The sequence below is a fragment of the Phyllostomus discolor genome, chromosome 6, assembly GCF_004126475.2.
Source record: "Phyllostomus discolor isolate MPI-MPIP mPhyDis1 chromosome 6, mPhyDis1.pri.v3, whole genome shotgun sequence".
Taxonomy (NCBI): domain Eukaryota; kingdom Metazoa; phylum Chordata; class Mammalia; order Chiroptera; family Phyllostomidae; genus Phyllostomus; species Phyllostomus discolor.
The window spans coordinates 127,311,707-127,339,133 of record NC_040908.2 but is presented as its reverse complement, the minus strand read 5'-3'; the positions used below and the strand labels follow the sequence as shown (position 1 = coordinate 127,339,133).

At 58.8% G+C, this 27,427-nt stretch overlaps 1 protein-coding gene across 11 annotated transcripts in view; it reads right to left on the bottom strand.

The window, feature by feature from the left end:
- TUB (TUB bipartite transcription factor) overlaps nucleotides 1–27,427 on the bottom strand; it is an 81,037-nt gene that overhangs the window by 5,484 nt on the left and 48,126 nt on the right. For 3 of the 11 annotated variants that reach the window (XM_036028964.1, XM_036028966.1, XM_036028970.1), the window contains 8 exons: nucleotides 9,887–9,938; nucleotides 9,246–9,408; nucleotides 5,904–6,047; nucleotides 4,253–4,474; nucleotides 3,209–3,330; nucleotides 2,640–2,837; nucleotides 2,261–2,373; nucleotides 1,321–1,435 (listed from right to left, as the gene is read on the bottom strand). In XM_036028964.1, the coding sequence (XP_035884857.1) occupies nucleotides 1,321–1,435; nucleotides 2,261–2,373; nucleotides 2,640–2,837; nucleotides 3,209–3,330; nucleotides 4,253–4,474; nucleotides 5,904–6,047; nucleotides 9,246–9,408; nucleotides 9,887–9,938 (1,129 nt within the window). Of the gene's footprint in view, nucleotides 1–1,320; nucleotides 1,436–2,260; nucleotides 2,374–2,639; nucleotides 2,838–3,208; nucleotides 3,331–4,252; nucleotides 4,494–5,903; nucleotides 6,048–9,245; nucleotides 9,409–9,886; nucleotides 9,939–19,314; nucleotides 19,576–27,427 lie in introns of those variants that run through there. The other 8 variants (XM_036028965.1, XM_036028967.1, XM_028517005.2 and 5 more) reach the window with 6 other exon arrangements.

The following is a 27,427-nucleotide window of genomic DNA, read 5'->3' as shown; positions in this document are numbered from 1 at the left end:
AACTAGCCCCCCTCTCAGTCCTCTGATTCACTTCACAGCACCTCAGGCAAACCACCTTGGGTTCTGCCGGATGCCTGCCTCTCATATCCCACCTTCCCACCCATCAGCTAACACTGTCCGTGCCACCTTCAATCACAGCAAGGATCCCATCCCTCCTCACCACCACCGTCGCTCACTGAGGTCCCAGTAACAGACTGCAAAGGTCGCCTTGTTTCCATCCTTGACCCCTCTCTCCCTCCCCCGTCACCTGGTCTCCCACAGCAGCCAGCGGTCCGGTAGGTCCCGTGGCTTTCCTCCCTAGTGCAGAGTGAACGCTGGAGGTCTTACCTCAACCTGCAGGGGGCCTCACAGGACGCGGCCCTGCTGCCTCCTCCCCTCCATTTACGCCCCGCCCCCGCGCTCACAGCACGCCCCTCCCCGAAACCTACGTGCTGCTCTCACTTCCTTCTGGTTGCCACCCAGGGCCGCCTCGGGGAGGCGCTCCCTGCAGCCTTCCTCAGAGCTCAGCCACACCTGCACACTTCACAGCCGTCCCTCTTCCCTGTTTCATTTTTTCATCTTAGCATTTATCAGGAATGTGTTTATTTTTGCTTATATGCATACTCCCCTTTATAGATTATCTCCCCTACTAAGACTTTAAGTCCTGTAAGAGTATAAATTATGCCTCTCTTGTTCATTACGACATCATCAGTGCCTCTAACAGTACCTGGAACATAGCTGGGACTCAGGTTTGAAGCGATTCGGACTGCCTCCCCAAAGTTGACCAGCAGGTGGCACCATAGGATCGTACAAAAACAGCACAACAGCTGCGGATTCCCAATGAAGGGGCGCGGGGGGGGGGGGGGGGGGGCGGGCAGCTAGTGCCCACGCCCAGGCTGATAGGGGTACCAGTCCCTCATTTTAAAATGAGGTGAAATCCCAGTACTTGTATTCCAGTTTGGCCACTTATGAGCTTTGTGACATTGGCTAGTGACCCAACCTCTGAGCTTCAGATTCCTCATCTACATGATAATAAAATAGGATGGAGCTCTTAGACCCAGCATTCAGTGAGACCATTACGCAAAGGTCCTTGGAGTCCCTGCCGTGGGCAGGGGGCGGCTTGAAGGGGTGCACAGACAAGAGCCCGGGGCTCCTGCCCCTGCATTCCGGGCGGCCCAGGCCCCACAGCTCTCCCAGGCAGGGGCCACTGCACCGAGGACAGCCCACCTCTCTGAAGCCTGTCTACCCACAAAGACAGAAGGGACAGCCCACAGGTCAGGCAGCAAGGTCTGGGTGTCACGTCTACCTTGCGGACCAGGGACCCAGGGACCCAGGACTCACGTAACACACAGCTGCCAGCTCCTGACGAAAAGTTCCGCTTTCCAGAGGAGAGGATGCCTTCTGAGGGTTGACCCCATTGTCATACACGGTGAACTTAGTGCCCATGAGGTTGGACCTGCAGGACAGGCAGTCAGCACTGGGCCACCCACCCTCTGCCCCAGGGCAGCAAATGGCTACCTGTGTGTCCTGGGAGGGGCCTGCAAAGCAGTCTGGGCAGAGCTGGGAGTCCACCTGGGGGCGCACTGCTCACTGAATTCCCTTCTTTAAGGGCAAAGGGCCTGGGCTTGCTCCCAGTTGAATCAAAGAGCATCTAGGTGCAGTGAGGGGAATCTGGGAGGTCTGGGTTCCACAGAATGTCGCCCTGGAGGTACAGCCATGAGTGCACAGAACAGCACCTGGCAGGACAGCAGAGGGGACGCCGCCTGCCATGGAGACCAGGTAAGGTGACCTCCTGTCTGTCCTGGCCAGCCTGTGAGTCTTGGTCCAGCCCCATCTCCCCAGCTTTCTTACCTCTAAGCTCGATTCACGTCCCCAAACCTGGCACTGCTGCTCAGCAAGCCCTCCGCCCCGGGGCGAGCTCAGAGCCTGCCCCTCGCTCCAAGGTTGCTCTCGCGTCCACCAAGGACCGACTCTCACCTTGTCCCTCAGCTCTGACCACGGGCCAAGGGGACCCCTCCGGGGTGGCCCACATCATCGGTGACAACCTGGGGTTTGCTCTCTCACTCTCGGTGGGCCTGTGCCCCCCACCCCCCACTGGGGGCAGCTCAGAGCAGGGTGTATGAGGCCCATCTCCCAGTGTGGCTCAAGGCTGGCACGGAGCCAACAGTTGGACCTGAGGGACAAGAAGATCCAGGGAGAGGACCTGACTCCTGGCCTAGACCAGGGACGAGGCGCCTTCTAGGGAGCCCGCCCCACCCCCTTCCGGGGGGAGAGCCGGTACCGCAGTTTCCCCACGTAGCTGTCCCCTCCTCGAGACAAGTCTGTTGGGTCCACGGAGATGAGGTAATTGGACGTTTTACTCTTCTTCCTTTTCCTTCCCGCCAGGAGGAACACCTGGGGGAGCAGAGCAAGGTCACCTTCCAGGTCCAGCCCGTGGTCCACGCACAATCAGGGGCACTCACACGGGGACTCTTCGTCAGCTCTGAACACAGCATGCACGCACACACATGCACGCACACTGGCAAGCACAAGGCTGCACTGAGACCAGGCTTCTGTCTCTGGGGGAACTGAGAGGTCAGTGCTGGGTCTGAGGCGCTGCCACATCCCAGCCCCCAGGACCCCAGCCTGCCCAGGTGAACGCACGCCTGGGCCAGCCCCACCTTCTTCCCGTCCTCTCGGTCCAGGTGCAGGAAGTAGGTGGGGTACATCCCTCGGTCCATCCCCTTCTTGTCCCGCGTGATGCGGCACTTGATGGTGATGCCCTGGGGGGCTGGCCTCAGCGCAAACTCCTCAAGATCCTGCACCTCGATTTCCACCGAAGGCTCTGGGGCTGTCGGGCTGGGGGCCGAGGCTGCCTCCTACGGGGGAGAGAGCAGGAGCCTGAGCCCTGGGGGCCCTGAGCAGCTGAAATTGGGGGCCCGGGGTCCAGAGCTGGCCCCTGACGTGGTGGTGGTGGGAGATGGGGCAGAGCCCCCCCTCCCTCTGCCACACCTGGGGGCAGGTTCTCAGAGGTCATCCTGCCGGACTCTGGCCCCCCCCCCACGCCCCCCTGGCCTGGCTGAAGAAGATAGGAAGGAGGGTGGGAGGACAGAGGAGCCCAGGCCAGAGCAGCTCTAGACAGGCGGTTGGGCCCAGTGCCCAAGGAGCCAGTCACCATCGTCTCTCCACACTCATCCTCCTCCCGCTGGACGACCAGCCCCCGGCACAGGCTGCTACCCTCCTCACTCACCCGGGTGGACTTCTTGCTAGTAGCGGAGCTGGGGCGGGTGTTGCTGTTTAGCTGGGAGGAGCTGGAGCTGTTCTCGTCTTCATCGTCCTCCTCCTCCTCAAAGCTCATGCTGCTGGAGACGCCTGGGCCAGGTGGAGGGGCAGGAAGGGATGACGGTCACACGCACACCCAGGCGGACGTCTGCTCGCAGGCACCCAGCCATCCGAGCTTGCATGCATGCACACGCACAGGCCAAATGTGCACACGCGCATTCACACACCCACCCCCACACACCCCCCCATATACACGAGGACACGCACTCTCCCAGGTGCACGCTGGGTCTGGCTCAAACCACGGGGTGTGTGCACCCCACCCCCAGCTTCAGCGCTGTCCCGCCATCAGAGCCCGGCTCTCCAGCACATGCCACGCCCGTCTGCGGGGCAGCAGCCCGAGAAGCTGACCCTGTGCCGGGGGCCCCCATTTCAGGGTTACTGAAGGCCTTGGCAGGCACCTGCCTGGGGAAGGCCCAGCCTCTCGCTCAGCCTGACACGCAGGGCTGGTGCCTCCTCTGTGTGCATCTCCCCACCCGAATGCTGTCTCCGGCCTCACGTTTCCCCAGCAGCCCTTTCTCCAGGAAGCTGTCCCTGATCCGATTCCTCAGGATGGGGGGGCGCTGCTGGGCTCCCCTCCGACGCCCCGCACCAGGTCTCCCTGAGGCAGGGGTCCTGGGGGAGGAGCTATCTGGGCAGCAGGTTTCCTGGGAGGGTCCGCCCTGCCTCTGGGCATCCTGGTCCTGCTTCTCTAGCTCAGCAGATAGGGGAACATTTTACAAAAGGAGCTTTTTCAAAGGAACTGACGGGAAAGGAAACTGGGCCTCCCTAGGGACAGGTGACATGGATGGGGAAGACAGGGCTGGTTACCCTAGTTCATACTTCTCTTAACATGGCCTTCAGGAGCCCCTGCCCCAGTTTCTCACTGGTCCCCAAGTGTGCCGTGCCCCCCGACCAGGGTCTGGGAGGGGCTGGAATAGACACAGGAAGGCTGTGCTCCCCAAGAAGGGTGCACCTGAGAACCTGGGACTGAGCTTTGGGGGTGTCACTGGACCCCCACAGGGCTCACCCTTCCTCAGCATCGTGGCACGGAGGTCCTGCCCGCTGGGCCGTGCGCCCCCACCAGCTGCCGTTGCCCCCGCGTCCTGGGCGTGGTCCGACTGGCCCACAGTCAGGATCTGTACTGGGCCTCGGGCCTCGGACTTGTCTTCTGCCAGAGCCACTGGCCCGCCGGTGCCTGCAGGCCACGGGCACTCCTGAGTCCCGTCACGGGCGGGGGGAGGGGAGAGCTGGATCCACAGACGTCCATGAAGTGGGTGAGGGGTGAGTAGGGGGACCCTCTGGGAAACTATTTGCAAAGCTGACTTTAAAAACTAATGATTGCTCTCAGCGTCCTAAAGGTGGGTAAAAGCTGGGATGAGACACGGGTTTATTGCTTGTGCTGTTCCCCCATATTAGTTGCCGAGGGCTGGTGTGAAGTGCCTCATGCCCCTAGGAAGACAGCGGCCGTCTACACAGCCAACTGCACAGTGAGGAAGACAAAGCGCAGAGAAAGGACCGGTCTTGGCCGCAGACCACCTCTCGTTCATGGGCACGGGCAGCCCCCTTGTGCTGGTGTTCGTTCTCTCTCTGACACACACACGCACAGGAAACTCACACACCATTAACAACACACGGGGCCCCTGCCCTGGTTGCTGGGGTCAGTGGATGGACCGCCAGACTGTGAAGCCAAAGGTCACCCACCAGTTCAACTCCCAGTCAGGGCACATGCCTGGGTTGCAGGCCAGGTCCCCAGTAGGGGGCACTCGAGAGGCAACCACACACTGATATCTCTCCCTCTCTTTCTCTCTCCCTTCCCCCTCTCTAAAAAAATAAATAAAATCTTAAAACAAAAACAAAAACAAAAAAGAAAACGACACGTGCACACATAGGGCCCCTTGAAAAAGGCTGAGGCGGGCAAACCCTCGCCTCCCCAGACGGAGGCCCATGGCAACCTTCCTCACCAGGAAGCTGCCGCAGCTTCAGTAACAGAAGCGAGGCCTGGCCCCCACAGACGGCAGCCACCCTGAGTGCGTGGGCTGTCCTAAAAGCAGCAGTCAGCTCCAGAAACCTACAGACTGGCACCCCACTGTCCCACTGTGACCAGAGGCCCAGAGATGGGACTCGGGGTGGGGCCACCGTAGCCATCCTCGATCGCTGAGGATCTCTTCAGAGCGACAGGAGCAGGGAGACAGACTGGTGTGCGGGGCCAGGGGGTGGACCTGGGACGAGAATCACGGAGCCCACGTGATGGGTGGGGGGCTGCCCGAGGGCAGGCTGGGTTGTCTGGGAGGCAGGGGGCCCCACGGGACGGGGTGTCCTGGGGTCAGGATGGAGGTGAGGGTTCTCGGGCTGGGTAGGGGCTCCCGGGCCACAGCCGGGCTGGACTTCACTTCCTGGCCACCTGGAGGGCCTGCCCCACACCCGCAGGCCAGCCCAGGAGTCCCACGAGCCAGATGAGGCCTGTGAGCCAGCCAGCTAGGTGGGGCCCTGAGTGCACCTGGTGCCTGCCCGGGGTGGGGGTAGGGGGGCTCCCACCCCGCCCCTCCGGGTCAGGAAGATAAGCCTCCCCTAACCCTCAGTGGGGGCCAGGCCCTGATGCAGAGCTGCGGGGAGGGCGAGCCAACCTTTGTGCTTCCCCTTCTTCTCCTTCCTCGAGGCCCCGCCCTGGCCCCCTGTGGCTGCTGCTGCCTTGGTTCTCTTGGCTGAAGCTGGTGCTGTTGAGCGGGTGGCTCCCAGCTGCACACTAGCGAGTGAGTCGGCCTCTTGAACTGCTTAGGAAAGAGCCGAGACAGGGAGAGAAACAGGCAGTAGGTAAGACCAGAGCTCCTCACACTACTCAGCACATTTTCCAGCCCCCCCTCCCATCACTGAGCCCTAGCAGGGCCTCTGTACCCCCCCATCTCTACCAGGTGTAGGTGCTGGAGGCGGCACCCCCGGCCCGGTGTGATACAGTCAAAAGCCTGCCCGTTCCACCATAACCAAGAAGCAGAGCCGCTGAAGCTCTGGGCCAGCAAACCATCTGGGCCTGGGCAGGGGGAGGGAGAGCGTCTGGGAGAATGTGGGTCATCGAAGGTGGTGGACGAAGACAGAAAAGGCTGCACGTCTTGGAAGAGACCACAGCGAGAGCAAGCACTGGAGGGGGCCTGCCCAGCAGCCCAGGTGCGGAGCGCCCTGAGGCAGGACCTCCACTCGGGACACAGGGAGCTGCACACACTGAAGAAGTCTCAGAAGGGTCGCAGCTGGGCGGCCTCCATGCTCTCCCGTGTTGGAACCCAGCCTGCCCTGAGTCCCGGGACGGTTTCTCATGGTGCTTACATACGACAAAGACCAACATTCTCCTGTAAGTCTGGTTCCTCCAACTCCCTCCCCCTGGCTTGGCCTAACTGCTCACGCCTCACCTCCGGGCCCCCGCCCCGCGTCCCCGGGCACACCATGCTCCTCAGTGCCTCGTGCCCACTGGACTACTTCTGGCCGCAGGGGCCTTGCCCTGGCTGTCCCACCGCCCGCACAGCCCGCCTGACTGCCGCCTCCCCCTCTAGCCCCCCTTCCTTCTGCAGGCTCGGGCCCTGGGGCAGCCTCCCGGACCCCCGGTCTGGGAGCAGGGGCTCTGCCCTTCCCCCACACAGCCGGGACTCCTCCTGCACAGCACACCTGTGACAGATGGTGAGATCCCCAAGAGAACAGTGACCACGCCCGTCTGGTCACCCTGGGTCCCCAGGCTCTGATCCGGAGGCTGACACAAAGTGGGCCCTCAGTAAACATTTAAGGGCCAGATGAATATATAACGTGAATGAGCTTGGCCGGTGGGTCAAAAAGGGTTTACCAGGATAAACCCATGGGTTCTGATTTTTGTCCAGCTCCCCTTGTATTTAACACCAAGAACCAGCAGAGGGCAGCGCAGGAGCCAGCTGGTGCTGGGGAGGAGGGATCCAGGTGCTCTAAGTAACACCAATCCCAGGTCAGCCAGCCAGCCAGCCCATGCACAGCAGCCTCTTCAGGGCTGTGTCCACCTTTCAGAGTGGAGCAGAAGCAGCACAACCCAGCCTGCTCTGGACTCTCAGCAGAGAGTAGCACGCCGCTGCTGGACCTTGAAACACACAAGAGCTGCTTCAGTGTTCAAAGTCTGGAGACAGAGAATTCTCCTCGTTTGCAGGAGAGGAAGCAAACCCAGACAGGGTCAGTGTCTTGCTCACAATCACCAGGGAGCAGGTGGCCGGCAGTGGCATGACCAGAAACTCTGTCTTCTGACTGTGGTCCTTTCTGCAGGCCTGACCCACATTTCAGGGCTTAGGAAACTCCTGCCAGAATGACTGCACATTGGCGACGTCTCAGACTCTCTCAAAGCCTCAAGACACTGGCCTGTAGCCCGAACTGGCAGGGCCTGAAGTCCCAGGAGCAGGCTCCCAGCCCATGTGCAGCCTCGAGCGGTCAGGTGCCCGGCTTGGCAGAGCTGGGGCCGTGCTGCCCACAGGGCAGCAGGCCAGGCTCCACAATGGCAGGCACCCTCTCTGCAGGGCACCCCTGCTCCCCCAGGACAGCGCTCACTGGGGGAAAGTGAGGGGGTGTCGGCCGGGAAAGGGCAGGGCAAGGGGGCCAGGGGCCGGGTCTTTGTACAGCAGCCTGAGCTGCCTGTCTGAGGCAGCAGCGCTGGGCCCAGGTCCCCGGCCCCCTCCTCTGCAGGGCCTCTCAGACGGAGTGCAGACACACCGGCTGAGGCCCTGGCTGCTGACGCCCACACAGCAGAATTATTACCACAGACCTTCCACCCGGGAGGCAACTTCAACCAGGTGGAAAGGCCATTTGGAGTCTGATGGGCCTGGGGTCAAAGCCTTGCCCCGATGCTCACTAGCAATGTGCCAGGGGCAAATCAGTGGTGCCCCAAGAGTGCAAGTGCTTACAGATCGTGGGCAACAGTGAGTCACTGTGGGGAATGAATGAGATAATGCAGGTAGAGCGCCTAGCACCATGCTGCGCCACTGGCACAGGCCTTGTCCAGGGTGCTGCGCCAGCGCTGGGCACGAGGTGCTGCCCTCCAGGGCAGAGAACTGGAGGAACCTGAGACCCTGAGACGCCGTGGGGCTGGGGCGAGGGGTGGCGGGTGGGGGATGGGGCCAGCAGTTAGATGAGAACCGTTAGCCCTGAGTTGACAGGCAGCTACCAGCAGCTCGAAGTGGCTGGAGGCTGCAGGTCCTGAAGAACATCAGGTTCCTTCCAACGGCAAAGGCCAGGGGCCACTTCTCAGGACCACCATCCGACAGAAAAGTCCCTGGGATTATCTGGACCAGCACGGGGTCGGAGTGTGGTGACTGGGTCTGAGGCCCGCCTTTGGGATCAGAGACACCAACCCTCTGTTTCTGCCCTGGGTACTCTTACCCTAACCTACAGGAGGCGGGGTCCCTAGTTCAGGGAGCCACCCGTCCCTGCACCCCAAGCATGAGCTGCAGAGAATCTTCCTCCCACCCCCAATCTATGGGCTCTTCAGAGAAGTGAGTGTGCGAAGATGGGAGAGCTGGAGTCTGCTGGTCATCACGGCACGAGCAGGGCCCACCGGTGGGAAGCCAGGCCAACTGAAGGTGCGGGGGCCCAGGGAAAGGGGCAGCGTGTGTCTGTCCACCGAGACACGAGCTGGGAGCTGGTGTCGGCTGTTAAGAGGGATTCTTCTCGGGAGGCAGAACACGGGTGGGGAGCGGACAGTTCTGCTCCGAGGAGCTACTGCCTGCTCTCAGTGAACCTCTCCAGGTCACAAACTGGACTTCTGACCTCCCAGATCCACCAGGTTTTAGCCTGTGGCTCCAGCACCTGACCCAGGAGCCCAGGGCCCCAGGTGCCAGCCTCCCCCCACCCACCCCCTCAGCATGCACCTGGGCTGGGGGTCACGCTCAGCCTGCACATGCCCAGCAGAGGACCCCTGCCCTCCCTGATCAGCACAGGGCCCTCGGGCTGGCTATCTCAAGGGCGGGGCATACCTTGGTAGCTGGTGCTGCCACTGCTGCTGAGGTAGGACTCCACCAGGGGGGCCTGCTCCTCCGACTGCCGGGCCCGCCGGCTTCGGGGCCGCCCGTCGGCATTGGCCTGTACCATCAAGGGTTCCTGGCGCTTCTTCTTCTGCTTCTGCTCCAGCAGGGCCCGCTGCAGAGGCAGCGGACAGGCACGGAGGTCACCGGGCTGGAGAGGGCAGCCCACCGCCCACCCCATGAGGTTGGTGGGGGGTTCCCACACTGCTTGCTCAGCTCACTTCTGGAGGTCACAAGGGGGTCCAAAGCCCACTCAGGGTCAAGGCCGCATGTCCCTGGTGCCCCAAGACATAGAGTCCAGGAGAAGGAGGCAAAACTCAGCCCAGGGAGCTGTCCTAGCAGGGCCACAGCACGGACACGCAGCCCTCAACCGCAGCCTCCTAGCTGCCCACTGGCCGAAGCCCCATGTGCTGGTCTGTGCTGAGCTGGGCGGGTTAAGGAGAGAGCTGCTTCAGGGAGGGCCCACTCCCCACCAGTCAGGATCCCCCCAGGACAGGGACAGCCCCCACTCTGCGCCCCACAGATCCCAGCCCGGACTCTGGCAGGGATGGCATGGGCTGGCTACCCTTCCACCCGGCCCTGGCCCCACTCACCTGCCGGTCAAGCTTCTGCTGCCTCAGGTTGCTGCCCTCATCATCTAGGACACTGTGGAGGGAGAGGGGGGCACTCAGGGCCTGTCCACGAGGGGCCAGGATGTCGCCCAGAGCCCACCTGGCACACCTGGGTTCTTTAACCCCTCCCGCCAAGGCTGCTGTCCACACGGCAGAGAGGGAGGGAAAGACTAGCACCTGGGAACCAGCTCAAGACAGAGAGGCCTGAGCCATATTTCTGCCACTCTGGGAGCTCATCTTCCACTGGGATCCCCGCTGCCCCAAGGAACCCCCGTCAGCCTGGCCCCCATGAGCACAGGACACTTCCCCCTTGGGCCTGTGAGCAGGGCCTGGCTGGGCTCCAGGGGAACCTGTCGAGGCCTCGGGCACAAGCCAGGCCCAAGGCCAAGGCTTCAGACCAGGGGTGGCTCCCTTGGGCCCCTCCCAGGTCTCAGCAGCTCGTCCCCTTGTCTTTCGTCCTTTCTGGAGAAAGCTGGGTCTTCCAGGGCAGCCCCTGGCCCCATGTGTCCAAAGCAAACTCCTGGCTCTCCAGGAGGCAGAGCGGTGCTGACGCTGCCCACTGGGGCTGAGGGTCCCCTCACTAGGGGGAGTGAGGCCAAGCAACCAATCAGTCGCTCAGGGTGGGGCTGGGGCCGGGTGGGGACAGCAACACGTGGGCCAGCAACCAGCCACACGGCGCAGACACGGCACAGACATGGCACCAGGCAGCAGCAGGGCGTCAAAGCCTGGAGTCCCTGAGGTGCTGGGACAGGCAGCGCCGCCTCACCCAGACTGGCCCTGCCTCCCAGGAAGGCAGAGTACAAGTAGGGAGCTGGTAATTCAAACTGCTAAGTTTTCTTTCTAGTCCAAGACATTCCTGGGCCCTGGGCCCAAATTCTATGACCCAAGGTCAGGCAGCTGCCTGTGGTGGGGCTGGAGCCTGAGGGCCTGAGCTGTGGGAAGCCCCAGGCTGCCCTGGCCAGTTATGTGCCCGATGCACGAGGTTTGTGTGTGAGGCTGTGCGGCTATCTCGTGAATGTGCCCACATGCCCGGAGGTGTCCAGAAGTGTGAGCGCATCTACCTGGGTGAGCACATACCTGCATATATGTGCATGCACATGACTGTGTAAAAGGTGGGCATGCTTGTGTGCCGGGGAGCACTGTGCATGGAGGGGAAGTGGAGGTCAGATCGCCCCCGGGACACGGCGGAGCCATCTCCACCTCCTCCTGGCAGCAGCAACCGCAGCCCTCCTGGCTGAGATAATCACTGACCCGAAATGTCCCCTGAGCTCATGCAAACTATTGCATCTCTGTGGCTTGTGGGGCTGGCCAGAGAGGAGCGGGCAGTCCATGATCACAGATGGCCCACCACCCACCTCCCTGGCCACAACCAGTGAGGACTCTGCATATTTTGAACTGCCAGCATCCTGTCGCCTTGCCATCCAGGAGGGCCTTTCCCTAGATGCATGGGCTGCTCTGCACTCAGAGGAGCCCCACTGTGACCTGGGGCTGTGCACAGAACAGCCTTATTTGCCAGAACCCCAGCTGCCCCAGCACCAGAGAAAACACTGCTCACAGACCTCAGTTTCCCTACCCTCACCAACCTGCCTAACAGCAGCACACAAGAGCACTGGGAGCCCCTGAGGGCGCTGCCAGGACCAGGAGGCAGGGAACCAGCTCTGCCACAAAGCTTGGGCTGGCTGGGACGGTGAGTGTCCCGTCACGGAAGGCATGCACACGGGCTGGAGGGCAGCGGCAGGGTGGCCGAAGGAAGGGGGAAGGTGTGAGAGTGAGCAAGGCGCCCGGGCCCCTCCAGGTCTGGGAGACTACAGCTCCTCCACCTGTCTCTCCATGAATCACGGCCCTGCCTGAATAACACAAAGGCAAAGCATCTGTTTGCACACTGCCCTCGAAGGGCCGGTCCCACCAGCACCGTCCACCATGGTCTGCAGGGCGAGCAGTGCGCACTCGTCCACTGTTTCCATGATGCTGGCAAACTGCAGCTGGCTCTGTGTGACACCTGGCTGACGGGAGCAATGGGCTCGAGGCCCAGCTGCGCTCTGCTCGCCAGGCTCCGAGCCCGGGCACGCACGGGGCAGCCTGCAGCCTCGGGCACCTGCTCGTGGCCTGGCCACAGGAGCCGTGGCGCCTCCACCACACGGTGCTGGCTCCCCTTCCTGCCTGAGAGAAAGGCTGTCCCATAGCTACTGGGGATGATGCCAGCCGCCTGCACTCTCACAGGGTGGGGAAGGCAGCTGCGGGCCGCCATCTGGGTCATCCCCGGCACTGCGCTTGGCTGAACAGGAAAAGGTGACTTCCCCGGAGCACGGGTCATTTAGAAAAAGGGATGTCCAGCTGAGAGGAAAGCTCACATCAGCAAAGCCACCTGCGGAACTGCTGGGTCACAGTGGCTGCCCGACTGACAGAAGGGGGTGCCGGCCATGCGCCTTCACGGCCCGGCACCCCCTCAGGCCCTTATCTGTGCATGAGCGGTGTTTTCCTGCCACGGACCACTGCCCCCTGCCACGGGCTTTCCTCACCACACCCAGGGAAGGAGGCTGCTTTCCATGAGAACATTGCTTCCTTTTCCTGTGTCCCCACCTCCATCTCCTGATGGAGGACAATGCAGAGAGCCACAGACTTTAATAACACAGGTGCCCAGTGCCCTGCCCTGGCCGAGTAGCCCAGTCGTCCTGATATACCAAGGTTGCAGTTTTTTTAAAAAAAAAGATTTTATTCATTTTTATTTTTAGAGAGAAAGAGAAAGGAGGAGAAAAACATCACTGTGTGGTTGCCCCTCGTGTGCCCTCTACTGGGGACCTGGCCCACAACCCAGGCATGTGCCCTGACTAGGAATCGAACCAGCAACCCTTTGGTTTGCAGGCCTGCGCTCAAACCACTGAGCCACACCAACCGGGGCCCAAGGTTGCAGGTTTGGTCCCTGATCAGAGTACATACAAGAAACAACCAGTGAGTGCGAGAATAGGTGGAACAACAGATCAGTGTTTCTCTGTCCCTTCCTCTCTCTTTCTCTCTGTAAAATCAATTTAAAAAGAAAAAATAGTAACACAAGTCCCCAGATAAGATTACAGGTAGAACAGACTCAACCACCAGCCTTCAGAGGGGATGGGCGATTACAGGGGCCGGGCCTCTAGAGAATTTCAGAAACTCAGGCGTCCTGAAGTGCCCAGAGAGCTGGTGGCAGCTCCACCCCCCCCCCCCCCCACCACCCCCTTACCACCAGGTGTGGCAGAACAGCGGGAAGAATGGGGTGCAGGGCTGCAGGCGGCTGCTGGGGAGGAGCGACAGTGCTGGTGGCTGTGAGCGCGCCTGGCCTGGTAAGAACCCTGAGGCCGACAGCAATCTACCCACAGGAGGTCGCCCCTGGAGTGGGCACCGCGGTGGGGTGAAGAGGTTCCCGGCACAGCGCAGTGTTTGTGTTTCCAGCGGGGCTGCACAGGTCCCAGCGGACCACAGTCACCGAGCGGGGACCAGCTCGTCCCGGTGGGCGGCGGGTTGCTGCCTCACACGGATGTGTCTAGAGCGCACTGCACCTGTCCCTGCTGAGTAACAGTGGCGTGCAGTGGAGGACAATGACGATGGCTATCTCCTGTCTCCGGGGAGAATGGAGCCCCAGCTCCCGCCCTCTCCTCAGCAGGCCCAGCCCCGCCCCCCACCGATGGTCAGCCTTCTCGTCTCCCACTCCAGCACCTTTCCTCGGCATCTTCCTCGATCTCCAACACGCCCAGCCCGCCTGCTTCTGACAGGCGCTGTTCACGCGAAACGACAACCACGAGAGGAGACAGTAATGGCTTTTTAACGACTCGGGCTCCACTTATGGAATCGCTGCCAAGTCCAGGCTGCCAGCTGCAGCCCCGCCAGGAGGCTCGGACGGGAGACAGGGCCCTGATGGATGGGTCTTCCGGCTGACCCTGGTGGCTCCTTCCTCACGGTCATCTCCTGCCCTCACTTCCAGCTGGGGGGTAGGCCAGGGAGGCCCCAGAATGCACCGGCCACTGGCTCATGACGGTCAAACCTGGTCCATCAATCCATGTGCTCTGCCCAGAGCCTCCACCCCCCAGGGAGGCAGCCCCTCCACGTCCGGGGGCTTCCCCTGGGGCGGGACAGAATCCGAGGGGTCATGCTGGGCAACAAATGAGGGCAGATGCCCTCCCCCCATCCCGGGGGCTGGAGAAACCAGACACACCCAAGACATTTAGGAAGCTGGTTACCCTGCTTCTTAGACGCAACATGCCTGCTCCGGCTAATCCACCTGAGCCGACCACGGGCCCCGGGACCAGGCCAACCTGGGGGCAGAACCAGGCCCATTTCATCCTTCCCACTCAGTCACAGCAGAAGCTGCCCCCGCTGGACCCAGGGCACAGGGGAGTGGGGAGGGAAGACCACCCCGGGTGCCAGACGCCCTCCCTGCCCCCGCAGCTCGCCCAGGCCCCCCGCCGCCTGCTGCAGCGCCTGTCAGGCTCACCACCCCACGGCGCACACACCGGTTACTGCAAGTCTGCCGCACACCAGAACATGCTGTTTGCCAAGCTGATTGTCAAAAAGGTATGATTTTGATTCGTTCCCATGGACAGCTATTTCAATGCTGTCTGTTGTCCTTGTTTCACCGGACAATCTAAGAGAAAACAGGTCAGCGCCCCCGACGAAACAGTCAGGTGCGGGGCATGTTTTAGGAATTCCTGCGGCAGGCCAGCGGAGAACTGCTGGCCTAGCGGTGGAGACGCAGTGCAGGTGGGAACGCGGTGGGACAGCCCCGGCAGCTCCAGAAGGGAGGGGCCGCGCTGCTCACAGGAGTCCCAGGCTCTCGGGATGAGGTGTCTGCATTCCCACCCCGGCTCAGGGCCTCGCCAGGTGCAGCAAAACTGCTGGGGGCACTCGGCCCTGCCCGGGCAGTTTCGGGACTGCTGGGAAGGATACCCTGGGCTCACTCCCCGCCCCCACTCTCTCTTGAACAGCAAGCGACACAGGTGACGCTGATGCGTGGCCATGCGGCCGAGGACCCCAAGCCACAGCTGCTGACCTCTCCGAAACAAAAAAGAACTCAGGGAGTCGCTACAAGGCTGGAGTGTGCAAATGCAGCCTTATGTTCAGATGGGTAAGAAACCGCAGTCTGCGGATCAGTGTGTCCACTCGGGCCTCAGGCGAGACTGTGAAGGGGCCCGCTGAGCAGCTGGACGGGTGGTCAGCGTAGCTAGAAGGCAAGTGGCCACGAGGTGCAAGCCCGAGTTCCCAGCAAGTCAGGGCGCATGTCTTCAGGCCCATCAGAAAAGGGTCTGCGTGGAATCGCAGGGACCAGCAAATGATGACATCTGTGGGCAAGCGGCATGCTAGTCCACTGAGACGGACACTCACGGGAGGTTTCTGCCAGAGTCACGGGAAGTTTCTAGCATCTTGCTTCTCTTGGTTGGCACGTTTACCAACCACTCGAAGACACGGCAGGCCTCTGCAGTGACACAAAGTTGATGCGGCACCAACCTGGCCGCTAAGACAGAAGGAATTCAGAAGACCTTGAAAAGCTACCAAAGGTTACGATGAGCAGAAATCTAGCAGGTGAAGGTCAAGTCTGCCGTGCGGGTCCTAACACCCAGGTCTTGCGCACACAGGCAGGACGGGGCTTGATGTCAGCCTGAGGGAAGACTTGGGGATTTGTTTACAGAGGCCTCAAGGTTCCTGGTCAGTGCGTCCAGGCCATCCCATGGAACAGGGAGGGACTGGGAGCAGGGGTCCCGAGGATGCCTGCAGCCTCGCTCTGCTCCTGCTGCACAGGCTGCCCCTGGGATAGACGCTGCCCGTGGCTGCTGGACCCGGGCTGGGCGTGGGCAGAGCCAGCTGCGGGCATCCACAGGGCCCCTGTCCGCCTTGTGTTTCCTCTGCTCCTCCCACCCCAGGCGGAGGACACCCTAAGAATGCTTGGGGAAGGCGTGGAGACAGATTCCCTGTGGATGTAGGAGCACAGGTTCTGCTCCTTCTCCCTGTCGCCAGGCCTGGGGACTGGGGCTCCCCAAAGGCAGAACTGGGAGAGCCAGGAGTCTCGCTTAGCCAGTTGTCATTCTGCTCCCCAGCACGCAGAGTGAGGGAGTGGCGGGAGGACCCCAACAAGGGCCAAGGGGAGGGGAACCCAGAGACAAGCTCAGGCTCACCCTCAGGAGGCCCTTCCTAAGGGTCACGACTGGCATCTGCTGGAAGGCTGTCCCCGGCGTGCCCCGGAGCAGTCACACAGGGTGGCGCCCTTGCAGCCGCCAGGAAGCCCCACTGTGAAGCAGGAGTGCCACATCCCTCCGGGTGCAGAGAACCTGGGTGGGGCCAGGAGAGCCAGGAAGTCCTCAAAAGCTACCTGTGGGCGCCACTTTGAGTCAAAGTGGTGGGCATCCTGCCTGTGCTGGGTCGTGCTAGGCACACAGCCACGCACCACACGAGGTTCCTGCTCTCCAGGAGTTCACGGGCTGGTGAGGAAGACACCAGGCACTGGCAGCCAGGCCAGGGAGACAGCCCAGAGGACAAGGTCGCTGTCACTGCCACCCAGCACAGTCCCTCCGGACTCTCAGTGCTCCACCTACAACTCACGGTTGTAAGGGCACGAACTAGGGGCACTGAACACTCCTCGAGAACACAGATGAAGAGAAAACAGCAGAAATGGACTTAGTTGTAATAATAGGAAAAAATAAAAGGCACATTGTTCCAACTGTTAAACTTTATAAACTAAATGGTTCCTTTAAAGACAGGATGTTAGGTTAATCCATGATCATTAAAACTGAGCCACGGTCACCCTTAAGAAGATTATCAGCAACTGTTACTGTTTCGAAGGAAATGAGCCAGGCCCAGGGAGCGCAGGTGCGAGCACCGCCACCAGCAGAGCTAACGACAGAGCTCTCGCCACCCCCAAACCAAATGACACATTCCAGCCGACTGGCTGCGACATCAGGGGAAACCTCTCACGGAGAAGCCCGAGCAGAGCACGCGTGCCCATCCCCCGCACCTGCAAGTAAACCGCAGCGCCTGTCGTCTGCCTGGGTCTTCTCTGTGGGCAGCCAGGCTGTGGCTGTGACTGCAGTCGGCAGCCCAGTGAATGCAAGAGGCAGGTCCATCTCCTCCTCGCAGCCCGGGTCTCCCCATTCTGGAAGCCAGAACCCACATGCAGCGCTTTCTCAGGCTCAGTGCATGCTCAGAAAGACCCCAGCAGGGCAGGAGAGATTCTGGCAACATCTAAGCACAGCATGCCCCTGCTCTACACCTACCCTCCCTGCCACAGAGCCAGGTGGCCAGGGTGGCAGAGCAACGGGACAGCAAGCAGGGCAAGGACCCATAGGTGTCAAGCTGCTCCTCAGGACTAGGTTTCCGGGGTGGCAGGATTCTAGACTCAAGGTGGAGTGTGGGCCCCAGAAGGGAACAGGGGCAGGGGCTGGGCCTGGGCTGGGCGAGTGCCAAATCACTCCTTGCACGATGCCAGCACCCTGAGCACTGACTGGTGGACAGAGCCATTTCCCAAAGACAGCCCCACATTCCCAGGCCCCACTGTTCCAGAGGCGGAGATTTTCTAAGACCTGTGCAATCACTCCACAACTTGCTTTGGTCCCTGGCTCCTGGGAGTGGCTTCCTTAAACAATGAGCCAGTTTGCCCCCAGTTTGCCAGATTCTAAACACATCACCCCATCCACAGCCACAAGTGCTGCTCTTTCCCTCCCTAAGTTAGCCTGCGGCCACCACCCCACCACCTGAACCCCCACACAGGTCCTTACACCACAGCACCAGAGGCCACTCACCCACAGGCACTATCCAAGCACCTTTGCTAGGTGTCAAGAGAACGTTAATGGTACTTTGTGGGGCAGCACTGGCTTCTAGAAGGTCAGCCCACATGTGTCAAAAAGCCAAGATGCTCCAGAAACTACCTGTGCCCCCAGTCTAGATGCCCAGCGGAGCAACAGCTCTTGTGAGTCAGTCCAGCCCTGGGCCCCTGATGGAAGGATCTCCCGGGTCTATGTGAGACGCTGAGGTGTGGTTGTGTGTGTTCTACAGGAAAAATTATGTGACTTGTGCATTCAAATGTGTGTTGGTGGAAGAGGCACCCACAAATTCTAACCTGAAAAGCCGTGAAGCCCCCAAAGGAGTCGAGATTAGATACAACAATTCTCAAGAAAACCTTGAATCCCTAGGCCAGCGGCAGGTGCTCGTTTGCAGAAAGATCTGCTTTAACAAAGCCTCAGGCGGTTCTAGCTGGATTCCATTTTGGATGCTGTCTGGACAGACTCACAGAAGAGCTCTGTCAGAATTTTTTTCTATCAGTAACTGGAATCGGGTGTCTCCCCCCACCCCCACCCGGAGAACAGGCTGTTACAAGGCAGATCCTGCAGGTCTGTTTCTACTACCCACAGGCACGTGCACCTGAGTGGGCCAGAACATAGTGGACTCCAGCAGTCAGGGACCCCTTCCACTCACATGCCTCTCCAGGAGGCCCGGAGACGGCCCTGTAGCTCCATGGCAACCAAGGAGCCAATGAGTGGCCAAGGATCTGACGCTGCCATGGCAATGAGCTCCTTTCCGGTGGTAAAGGAGAGAATTGGGTAGAGTGGATGGGGGAAAGGCCTGCACCTCTGTGAAGCCCCAGAGACCTGTCCTCACCCCAACATCCACAGGTGGGAAAGCCCAGCTGTCACTTAGTCACACCACAGTATGGGGTGTGCTTCCCTGAGTGTGCCTGAGTTCTTGAGCGCTCTTTCAGCATGTAAAAGCAGTTCTATGCATTGTGAGTTGGTGTGTGTCCAGATACAGTCCTGATAGCAGGTGGATTTCCGAGTCTCTGACAGATATAAATAGTACTTGTGAGTCGGTCGTAGATATCAAGTACTCTCCAAATATGTGTGTGTGCACAAATATGTTGCACCTGTGTAAGTATGTGTGCATATGTGTGTGTACACAGATACACGGTGCATGCATATACGAGCCGCCCGGGCTTGTGATTCAGAAAAACTGTCTCTAGGAAGTCACACTGAGTATGTGAGTGGACAGCAGGAGCGTCTGTGGCCCAGGGCGCAAAGTCTCGTGAGTGCATGGCCGCAGATGCAAGGCTATGCTAGCTATACTGGCCAGTGAGCCGCTGTGCTGGGCCCAGGAGGGGGCTCAGGTCAATTTGTGCGATCTCTCCAGGAGGCCACATGGACCTGCCAGACCCAGTAAGGCCCACGCAGGCCCAGAGCACTGGCACCATCCAGCAACCCTGAAGGATAAGGGGTGGAGCAGGGGAGGCACGTTCAGTCTGCTGGGGCCCCCAAAGTTGGGGTGGTAAGGACAAGTGCCTCCAATCCGCGCTCCCGGTTCTGGGTTAGATGGAGAGGGTAACCCGCGCCTGGGGCCCAGCGCCCTCTACCCTGACCGATGCCCTCAGCAGTGGAGTGTGAGGACCAGCACCCGCGTACCTGTAGGGAATCCAGTCGGAATGCGGCTTGGAAGTCATGTCTCTCGGCGGCAGAGCGGCGGCTACGGCTCCGGAGGCCGGGGTCCGCGGGGGCCTGCGCGGGGGCCCTGTTCAGCTCCCGGGCCACCCCGGGCCGCATCCTCCCGGGCCGGGGCGCTGGGCCCCGCCGAGGCCGGCGCCGCACGCCAGGGCCCCGGCCGCAGGCTCGGAGAGCGGCTGCCGGCACGGCGCGGAGAGATGAAAGAAACGGCAGAGCGCGCGGGGCAGCCGTGAGAGGGCGGGTGGCGCGCGCGCGGGCGCGTGGAAGTGGGAGAGGTGGACTCCACTGCCCTACCGCGGCTACAGCGGCTCCGCCAGCGCGGAGGGTAGGAGCACTGCGTGGCGGCGGCGCCGGCCTCTCCTCCTTCGCCCCGCCCCAGCGGAGACCCCACCCCTAGGCCGGCTAGGCACCCCAAACGTTCCTGCCCCCTTCCCGAACCCGCGAGTCAGGCTCCGCACACGTGACCGCACCAGCACCCGCGCCCACCGCGGGTACGCACCGTCGCTGGGCAGGTCCCCCGCCCTCTCAGCCTCAGTTCCTTCCTCTGTGAAACGGGGATAATTCTAACACCTACCTACCTAGCTCCACTAAGGGATGGGAAGCCGCTGCTCACGTTGGCGGCGGGGAGGGAGAGAGGTGGGGTGGGGGGAAGCATATGGGTTATGCGGGTAGGGGGATGATGACCGCAGAGAGCAAAAGAGGTCCAGGGACACCTTCAGGTCCTCAGTATGGAGGCTGCCCTCCCCCGCCGCTCCCCCCCCCCCGCCCCCCTCCCAGTTCTCACTTTTCCCTAGGAAGCCTTCTTCATTGGGTTTTAGTAAAGGACGCCTTTCCCCCCAGCGGAGCGGTCCTTCCTGTCTGAGCTGCAGCAGTTGAGGAAAGGATGGCATGTGCGGTCTACTGCATTCGCGGCCCTTATAAGGTTCCACATATTAATTTCCACAGTGTCCTTGAGAGGCAAGTATTTCTCTCCAATTCCCAGAAAATAAACCCTCGAGAGTGCTAAGATGCCCAAGGACATAAAGCTAGGAAGCAATGGAGCTGAAATGGAAATAGGGACTCTGTCCTGCAAGGCTGTTTTTAGGGGCCACACCACATTTAAAAGGAGCAAAAACCTCCCAACGAAGATAATCTGAAAGTCTCCGGTGCTGAGGAGGCCCTGGCTGTGACCAGTGCCAATTTGAAAGGAAGGTGAGTCATGTGGAGGTGGAGGGCAAAGTATCCACAGTGGGTGGGGGGGGCAGGCGATTGGGGAGGGGGTCTGCTGAAGGGCAGAGGCCCCACACCACATGTGAGCACCCTCACGTGCTCTCTGGACTCAGCAGCTCCAGCCCCCAGCCATGCCAGAAGAGTGTCCCCGTGGGGTCCTCTGGCACTAACCAGGCTGTCCTGACGGCATGGCTGGTCGGGAGAATGTGTGAGAAGGCTTGCTTGGCTGAGGGAGGGCCCCATCCTGCTGCCCTGAGAACACAGCCAGGACTGTCCACCCAAAACTCTCCCAACCTTACAGCCTTGCCTTTAGCCATAAAAACAATAAACAAGATATTTGGAGCATTTGCTGAGCATCAGGAGCTATGTTATTAACTCCTCTCATCCTCACAATCAGGCTAGGGGGTAGGTGCTATTATCATACTCATTTTACAGCAGAAGAAACTGAGGTACAGAGAAGGCAAAGATCTTGTCCCAAGTCACACAGCTGGCCAATGTGGGATGCGAGCTGGATTCACACACAAGCGGCCTAGGTCCAGAGCCCCACCCTCCGGCTGCTTCCTGCCTCCCACAGCTTCTGCACGGCACAGGCACACGTGCGCAGACACAGCCTGTCTCTTGGGGCTGCTGGGGCACAGGCCACGTCCATCGGCTCCATATCCATCTGGCACAGCCTCAACACTCTCTAAAGGTTGTGACTCTTTCTTTATCAACCTCTGTGAGCCATCACTGTTGCTGAGGACACAGAGCAGACACAATAAATCACCCTGGAGTAGAGAGCAGGGGCAGAAGGTGGGCTGTTGCTTGCCTGCTGGGACACGACCTGAGCCTTATTTTCATCCCTGTCGGACTCCCAGGACGGGCAGCAGAAAGGGAGTGGTCCTGGCCTGAGAGGCCAAGGCAGCACAGGAAAGTGCCACCTAAAGGGCCTCTGTCCTCCGGGACCCAGGATCCTGGTACAGAGCCCCACAGAGACAAAAGAGGCCAGCCCGGCCCTCCAGACCGCGCCTCCCGAAGCTACAATCAGCAGCTGACTAGAGCCTAGAAGACTTCCCATTCAAGAATCTGAGGCTGCTCTTCCCCTTTATTCCCAAATTATGACACCTTAAAGCAATCAGAATCAAGTTGGAAGGTCTCAGGAGCCTGAAGTAATTGAATCTATTAAATAGACACTTTAGATTCCGTCCTAAGGGAGCAAAATCCGGAGGCAGAGTGAGGTGCAGAAATAAGACGGCTCTCCATGTCTCTCTTCCTGCGGCAGCTGTGCCTGAGGACGTGGGGTGCGTGGGAGCCAGGGGACCACACGCCACGGGCGAGTGAGTGTGAGTGTGCGTGAGGTGGCCCTGCAGTCTGAGTGTGTCTGCACAAGAACATCTGTTGGATGGTGTGCTAACGTGTGTGCCTGGGGAAGATCAGAGTGTGTGCTCCTGTGAGTTCTAAGGGGCGTGTATGTGAGTGTTTACTCAGAGCCGGCGGTGAGTTTTCCTGTTCAAACGGCTTCCCAGGCTGACATTTTAAGTGTATGCCCTTGGATTCCATCAGAAAGCCGCTTCAGCAAACCGCGTGAGAGCTGCTGCACCAGGCCACGGGTACAGTACCACTGTGCTATCGATGACCCTTGAAGAAGGGCCTCAAATGTAGCCCTAGAAACTCGTCATCTCTACTGAAACGCGGCCACACAGCAGGACCAGCATGCTCTCCTCGCCACCTGTCCCCGTCCTGCAGGGATGAGGTATTTGCCATGAATTTAAATTATCCTTGCTGCGTCTCAGGCATTTTCAAACATGGCCATGATTTGGGGGTGGTGGGGCAGTGAAGGAACGCGTGTGGACTGAAGCGGCCCACAGGAGACCCTCACAGCTGCCCTCCCAGCTGGAGGAAGCCCCGTGCCAGCTCCCCTCAGCAAGACTAGTTCACCCCCCAAGGAGGAAGGCTAGCATTTTGGCAGCTTGCTATTTCCACATGGAGCCTTAAATTTCCTATTTCTAATTTAACAGTTTTATTGCGTTTGGGCCACCTCTAGTCCACTTTGGAAGCAAAAGGATATGAATAATAAATGAATTTCCATTCGGATTGGGCACCAAGTCCCAAGGTGCCAGGCCTAGTACCCTGCCTAGCAGCCTGACGCTGTAAACTCGCAGCCTGAGGAGGGCCGTTCTGATCAGTCAAACATCGACTGGACCCGACTGTGCCCAGAGGTGCACGCAGGCCTTTGACAGGTGTCGGGCTCCATCTTGCCGCCGCAGGGAGCCGTCAGTCTGGCAGGAGGGACCGGAAGCTTCAAGGTGCTGGTGCTACAATACAGGTACACAAAGTGCAGGTGGCCAGGGACCCAGAGGAGGGGCAGACAATGGTCCCAAAGGGAGGGAAGTCAGGTTAGGACGAGCCCTTCTTGAGGATGAAAAAGGGTGACAGTTGAATTGGGCCTTGAAGGATGAGTAGGGTTTCGACAGACTGATAAGAAAGGAAAACAGAAGTTCAACAGGTACCAAGATTATGTGACCGGCCAGGTGCTGTGCTGGGCTTTGCCCAAAGGGCATTCCAGACAGGATATGAGCAAAGCCATGGGGATAGGAGTCTACATGACTGATGCACTTGAAGCCAAGGTGAGGAGCCCTGGTCAGGTAGCTCAGTTGGTCAGTGTCGTCCTGATACGCCAAGGTTGCAGGTTTGATCCCCAGTCAGGGGACATACAAGAATCAACCAATGAATGCATAAATAAGAGAAACAACAAATAGATGTTTCTCCATCTTTCTTCCTCTCTCTCTCTCCCTGCAAATCAATAAATTAAAGAAGAAGAGAAACCAAAGTCCACTCCAGTGTGGTGGCAGGTAGGTCAGTGTTTCGGTGTGGCAGGAGATGGGCCTAGAAGGTTAAGGTGGGACCAGATCACATGGCACTCTGAACACCAGCCAGGCTGGGGAGTTTGGATTCTATCCTACAGCTAACCTGGGACTACTAGAGGGTTTTAAGTCAAGAGTAAACTGCCCGGATTTGCCTTTTGGAAAGATGTAATTAGGAGCAAAATGGGGAACAGAGGGATCCAAGGTCAGAGGCACTGAAAACTGCCAGCTGGCAGTTGGGGGGAGACGAGGGGCCTGGAGCCGGAGCCCAGCAGGTGCCTCCTCAGACCTGCGGACAGACGGATGCCGTGGGGGTGCGGCTGCGTTGTGTGGGCGGCCAGACGACTTGGGTAACTGCGGAGTACGCGAGGACCACCGCCCCGTTCCCCGTGACTAAAGTGAGATGATGCAGACTCACCGGAGTCTTTGGAAATGTAGGGTAACCACCAGTAGGATTAAAAACAATATGTCTATCTTCCAAATCACTGCAGAATGACCCTCCGAACCGAGCACAGGCTAGAGGAGACACAAAACTCACACAGCACAGAACCAGGTATAGTCCAGCCTCGGTTCTCCGACATCTTCCTTCTCGAACAACCAGTTCTCGACCAGGTTGTTCGTGGAAAAAAATGTCTTAGTTGTCAAACAAAACTTCGGTTCTCAACCCGACAACCCTTTTGGGCTGATACCTGTGTGGTCAGTCATGCATTTCTCAGGCAACAAAGGAGAACTGGTTTTCAAACAGATTGCTTCTCCAACAGCCTTCTGGAATGAAGGAAGTTCGAGAACCGAGGTTCTACTGGACTAGGGACAAAGCCGAATGTAATGGTGATGAAGTGAAGGTGCACGCAGAGCCCATGAGACTGGATCATTCATGGCTGCCACTTGTTGAGTAAGTGTGCCATGCAGGCACTCCTGTATGGGTTTCCTAAAAGCACATGTGGACATAGGAGGATGAAGAGGAACTCTCCAGCTCAGCCTCCGAGTTAATAGACACCACATTCCCAAGTGAGGTGGGATGACACCAGAAGGGACTTGGGAATAAGGCAGAGGAAACCTGGGTCTGCACCGTCAGCCCAGACCCAGCTCCAGGACAGAAAAAAAGGGAGAGGCTGGACAAAGGGTTGTTGGAGCTTTAAGAGGAATTTGAGAGAGATCCTTGAAGGACCAGTGAGCCCCAAGGGGTGAAGGGTGCTTGAAGGAGGCTGCCTAAGAGAGCTTACTAGGTGGCCACAACAGTCTTGGGCAACTGACTCATGCTTCACAAATGCAAAAAGCGGTGGCATCTGGCTGCACTGATGGCCAAGAAGATGCTGCTGCTTCAGGGTCAGCCTGTGCTCACAGGTTTGTGGGGCAAAGGACACGTGATTGTTCCCTATGGACCAATGGAGATTCCAGCACAAGGGCCAGATGTGGTTGATTGTCTTAGACCCCTACCAAAAGGGCCCTGGTGAGGGAGGTGACGCTGGGGGAGTGGATGAGCCCAGGTTTCCCAGGGCCTGAGAAAGGAACCACAGTGCTGTCTGAAGCCGTGGAGAGACAGCGCCATCCACATCAAGGGAGCTGCCCTTGGGGGGATGCCCCAGTGGTGGAATGGTCTCTGAGAACTGACTGAAGCACCCCAATGAGAGAAAGACCCAGCCCTGGCTGGTGTGGCTCAGTGGATTGAGCACAGGCTATGAACCAAAGAGTTGCCAGTTCAATTCCCAGTCAGGGCACATGCCTGGGTTGTGGGCCAAGTCCCCAGTATGGGGTGTGTGAGAGGCAGCCACACACTGAAGAAAGAAATCTCCCTCTCTTTCTCCTTCTCTTCCCCTCTCTCTAAAAATAAATAATAAAATAAAATCTTAGAGATAGAGAGACCCAGAGTGTGCAGCTAGCTCATCAGACCCTCGGTCAGGGAAGAACTTCCCCATCCCACTCCTGTCCCTTCCCCACTCCCGGCCTTCACCTTGGAAGGGGTCAGAACGGCGAGCCCACCCCTTTCCTGTAGGCAGCTGGCCTGCAGCAGACCGTGACAGACAAGAGGAGTTCGTGTCACTGATAGTTAAGCGTTTTAATTACAACAGACAGGACACGTTAATTACTGACAGAATGACCGCTGGTTACCTGGAAATGCTCAGAAAAGCCATGGGCCTTTCCCCCAACACCGTCTAGGTTTGGGGGGAAAAACGGCCCCACAGAATAAAATTAAAGAGACCGTGGGAGGCAAAAATAAGGTTTGCTTTGATGATTGCATCTCATGAGTCACACCTATTCAGCCTGGCAGCTACACATGGCATCTCCCATTTAAGCCTCACAACAACCCTGGGAGGCAGATACTATTATTATCCCCATTTTACAGACGGAGGACGGGGAGTTACATAACCCGCTGGGAGTCGCACAAACAACGAGTGAAAGAGTTCAAATTAGAGCCCAGGCAGTGCACAGTCTGGAGCCCGGAGGCTTCACTGCTGTCCCCTAGAGAGAGCCACATGACAACGGCCACGGCCCTCTGCCTTGGGACTTCCTGTGCTGGAAGTCCGGCCAAGGACACGGTCCGATGGAGTTGGAAGTCTGTGTACAGGGATACTCGTCGCAGCTTTATTTCTAAGTTGGGGGGGGGGGGGGGCTGGCAGGAGTGGGGGCTGCCAAGTGCCCGTCAATGGGGACTTGGTTACGTCAATAATTCTGTGTTCACAGGATGGATTGTTGAGCACTGTTCAGTGACAGTTTTCTGAGATGGGATGCCACATTGCAGGGAAGTGTCAAGTCCTGTAAAGAATCTCCTCGCGCTGGTGCCTATGCAGATGGCCTCGTGAGAACTTGCCGAGGGTGACAGAGACACATCGAGCACAGTCAACTGGGCCACCCTAGCGCTTGCATCCCCCTTTCCCCGTGGTTTCTCCCTCCAGGTGCTCAGGCTTCCTCTGAACTCCAGCTGTTGGCTCCTGGGATCTCCCAGTGACCACTAAACAGCACCACAACACCCCCACCCCACCACAGTGGAAAGGCAGACAGTAAATCCTGTTGGTGCACAATGGATTTGGTAAATAAATAAATGTGATGTTAAAAGCCGTGCAACTGACATAGCCGGAGTCACCCAGTGTAGCATGAGCTATCACCACAATGACAACTGGGTGGCCACACTCTAATGCATGCGGCATAAAAATACACCCACAATTTTGAGCCAGGTTATTTACCTTGAAGGAGGGCAAGGGAAATAAGGGAAGGAGAGCCAAACCTTAAGGGGGGAGCTGGGAGTCCCAGAGCTGAAGCACAGCAGCTCAGTCCTGGGGAAGCTTCTTCCACTGTCCCAGCCAAGTCCCCCTGCCCACATCCCACACCCCTGCTAAGCCAGCTCTCCTAGGATCCGGGCCTGAGGTTATAAATAGGAAAGGCCTCTGAGGAGGAGGCCTGGGGCCTGTGCTCGGCCTGCAGGAGGGTTTGTTTTACCAGGGTTATTAAATTTGCAGATAAGCAACAAGGAGTTAAGCTGATCAGGAAGAGAGGGAGAGAGCTCTCGTGTGTTCATAACACAGGGTTTATCTAGCAGAGCCCTCTCCTTTGTCAAACACAGAGACCTTGCCTTTGCATCCTCCAGCAAAGAACATTTTATTTGTAACCTTTCAAGAAAAGCCTGTGAGTTTGCGTTTTTGACCTGTTTTTCCTCCTCATCTAAGAAAACCATGGCTCTTTTAAATGGAAAATGCATTTTAAAAAATCCTACTCTGAATTCATAAACCAACCTTCCTAGCAAGAGAGATCAGACCCTGAAATACATTTTAAACTACCAGCAAAGTTTATTACCCCAAATGTCATCTTTTCACTCCATGGCCCTGCCCTTTTTCAGCTAATGGTCCATAAATATCACACTCTAAGGCCACCAGATCCCTGAAGAAGAAGCAATGCCTTGAAAGGGGGTGTTGTGGGATTAGAGTCAGGTTGCTTTGCCTCTCAGGATTCATCTTCTCATCTATGAAATGGGGATAAAGTTCCAAGACCTTCACAGGCAGCAGGTATAGAGGAAAGAACACCAGACC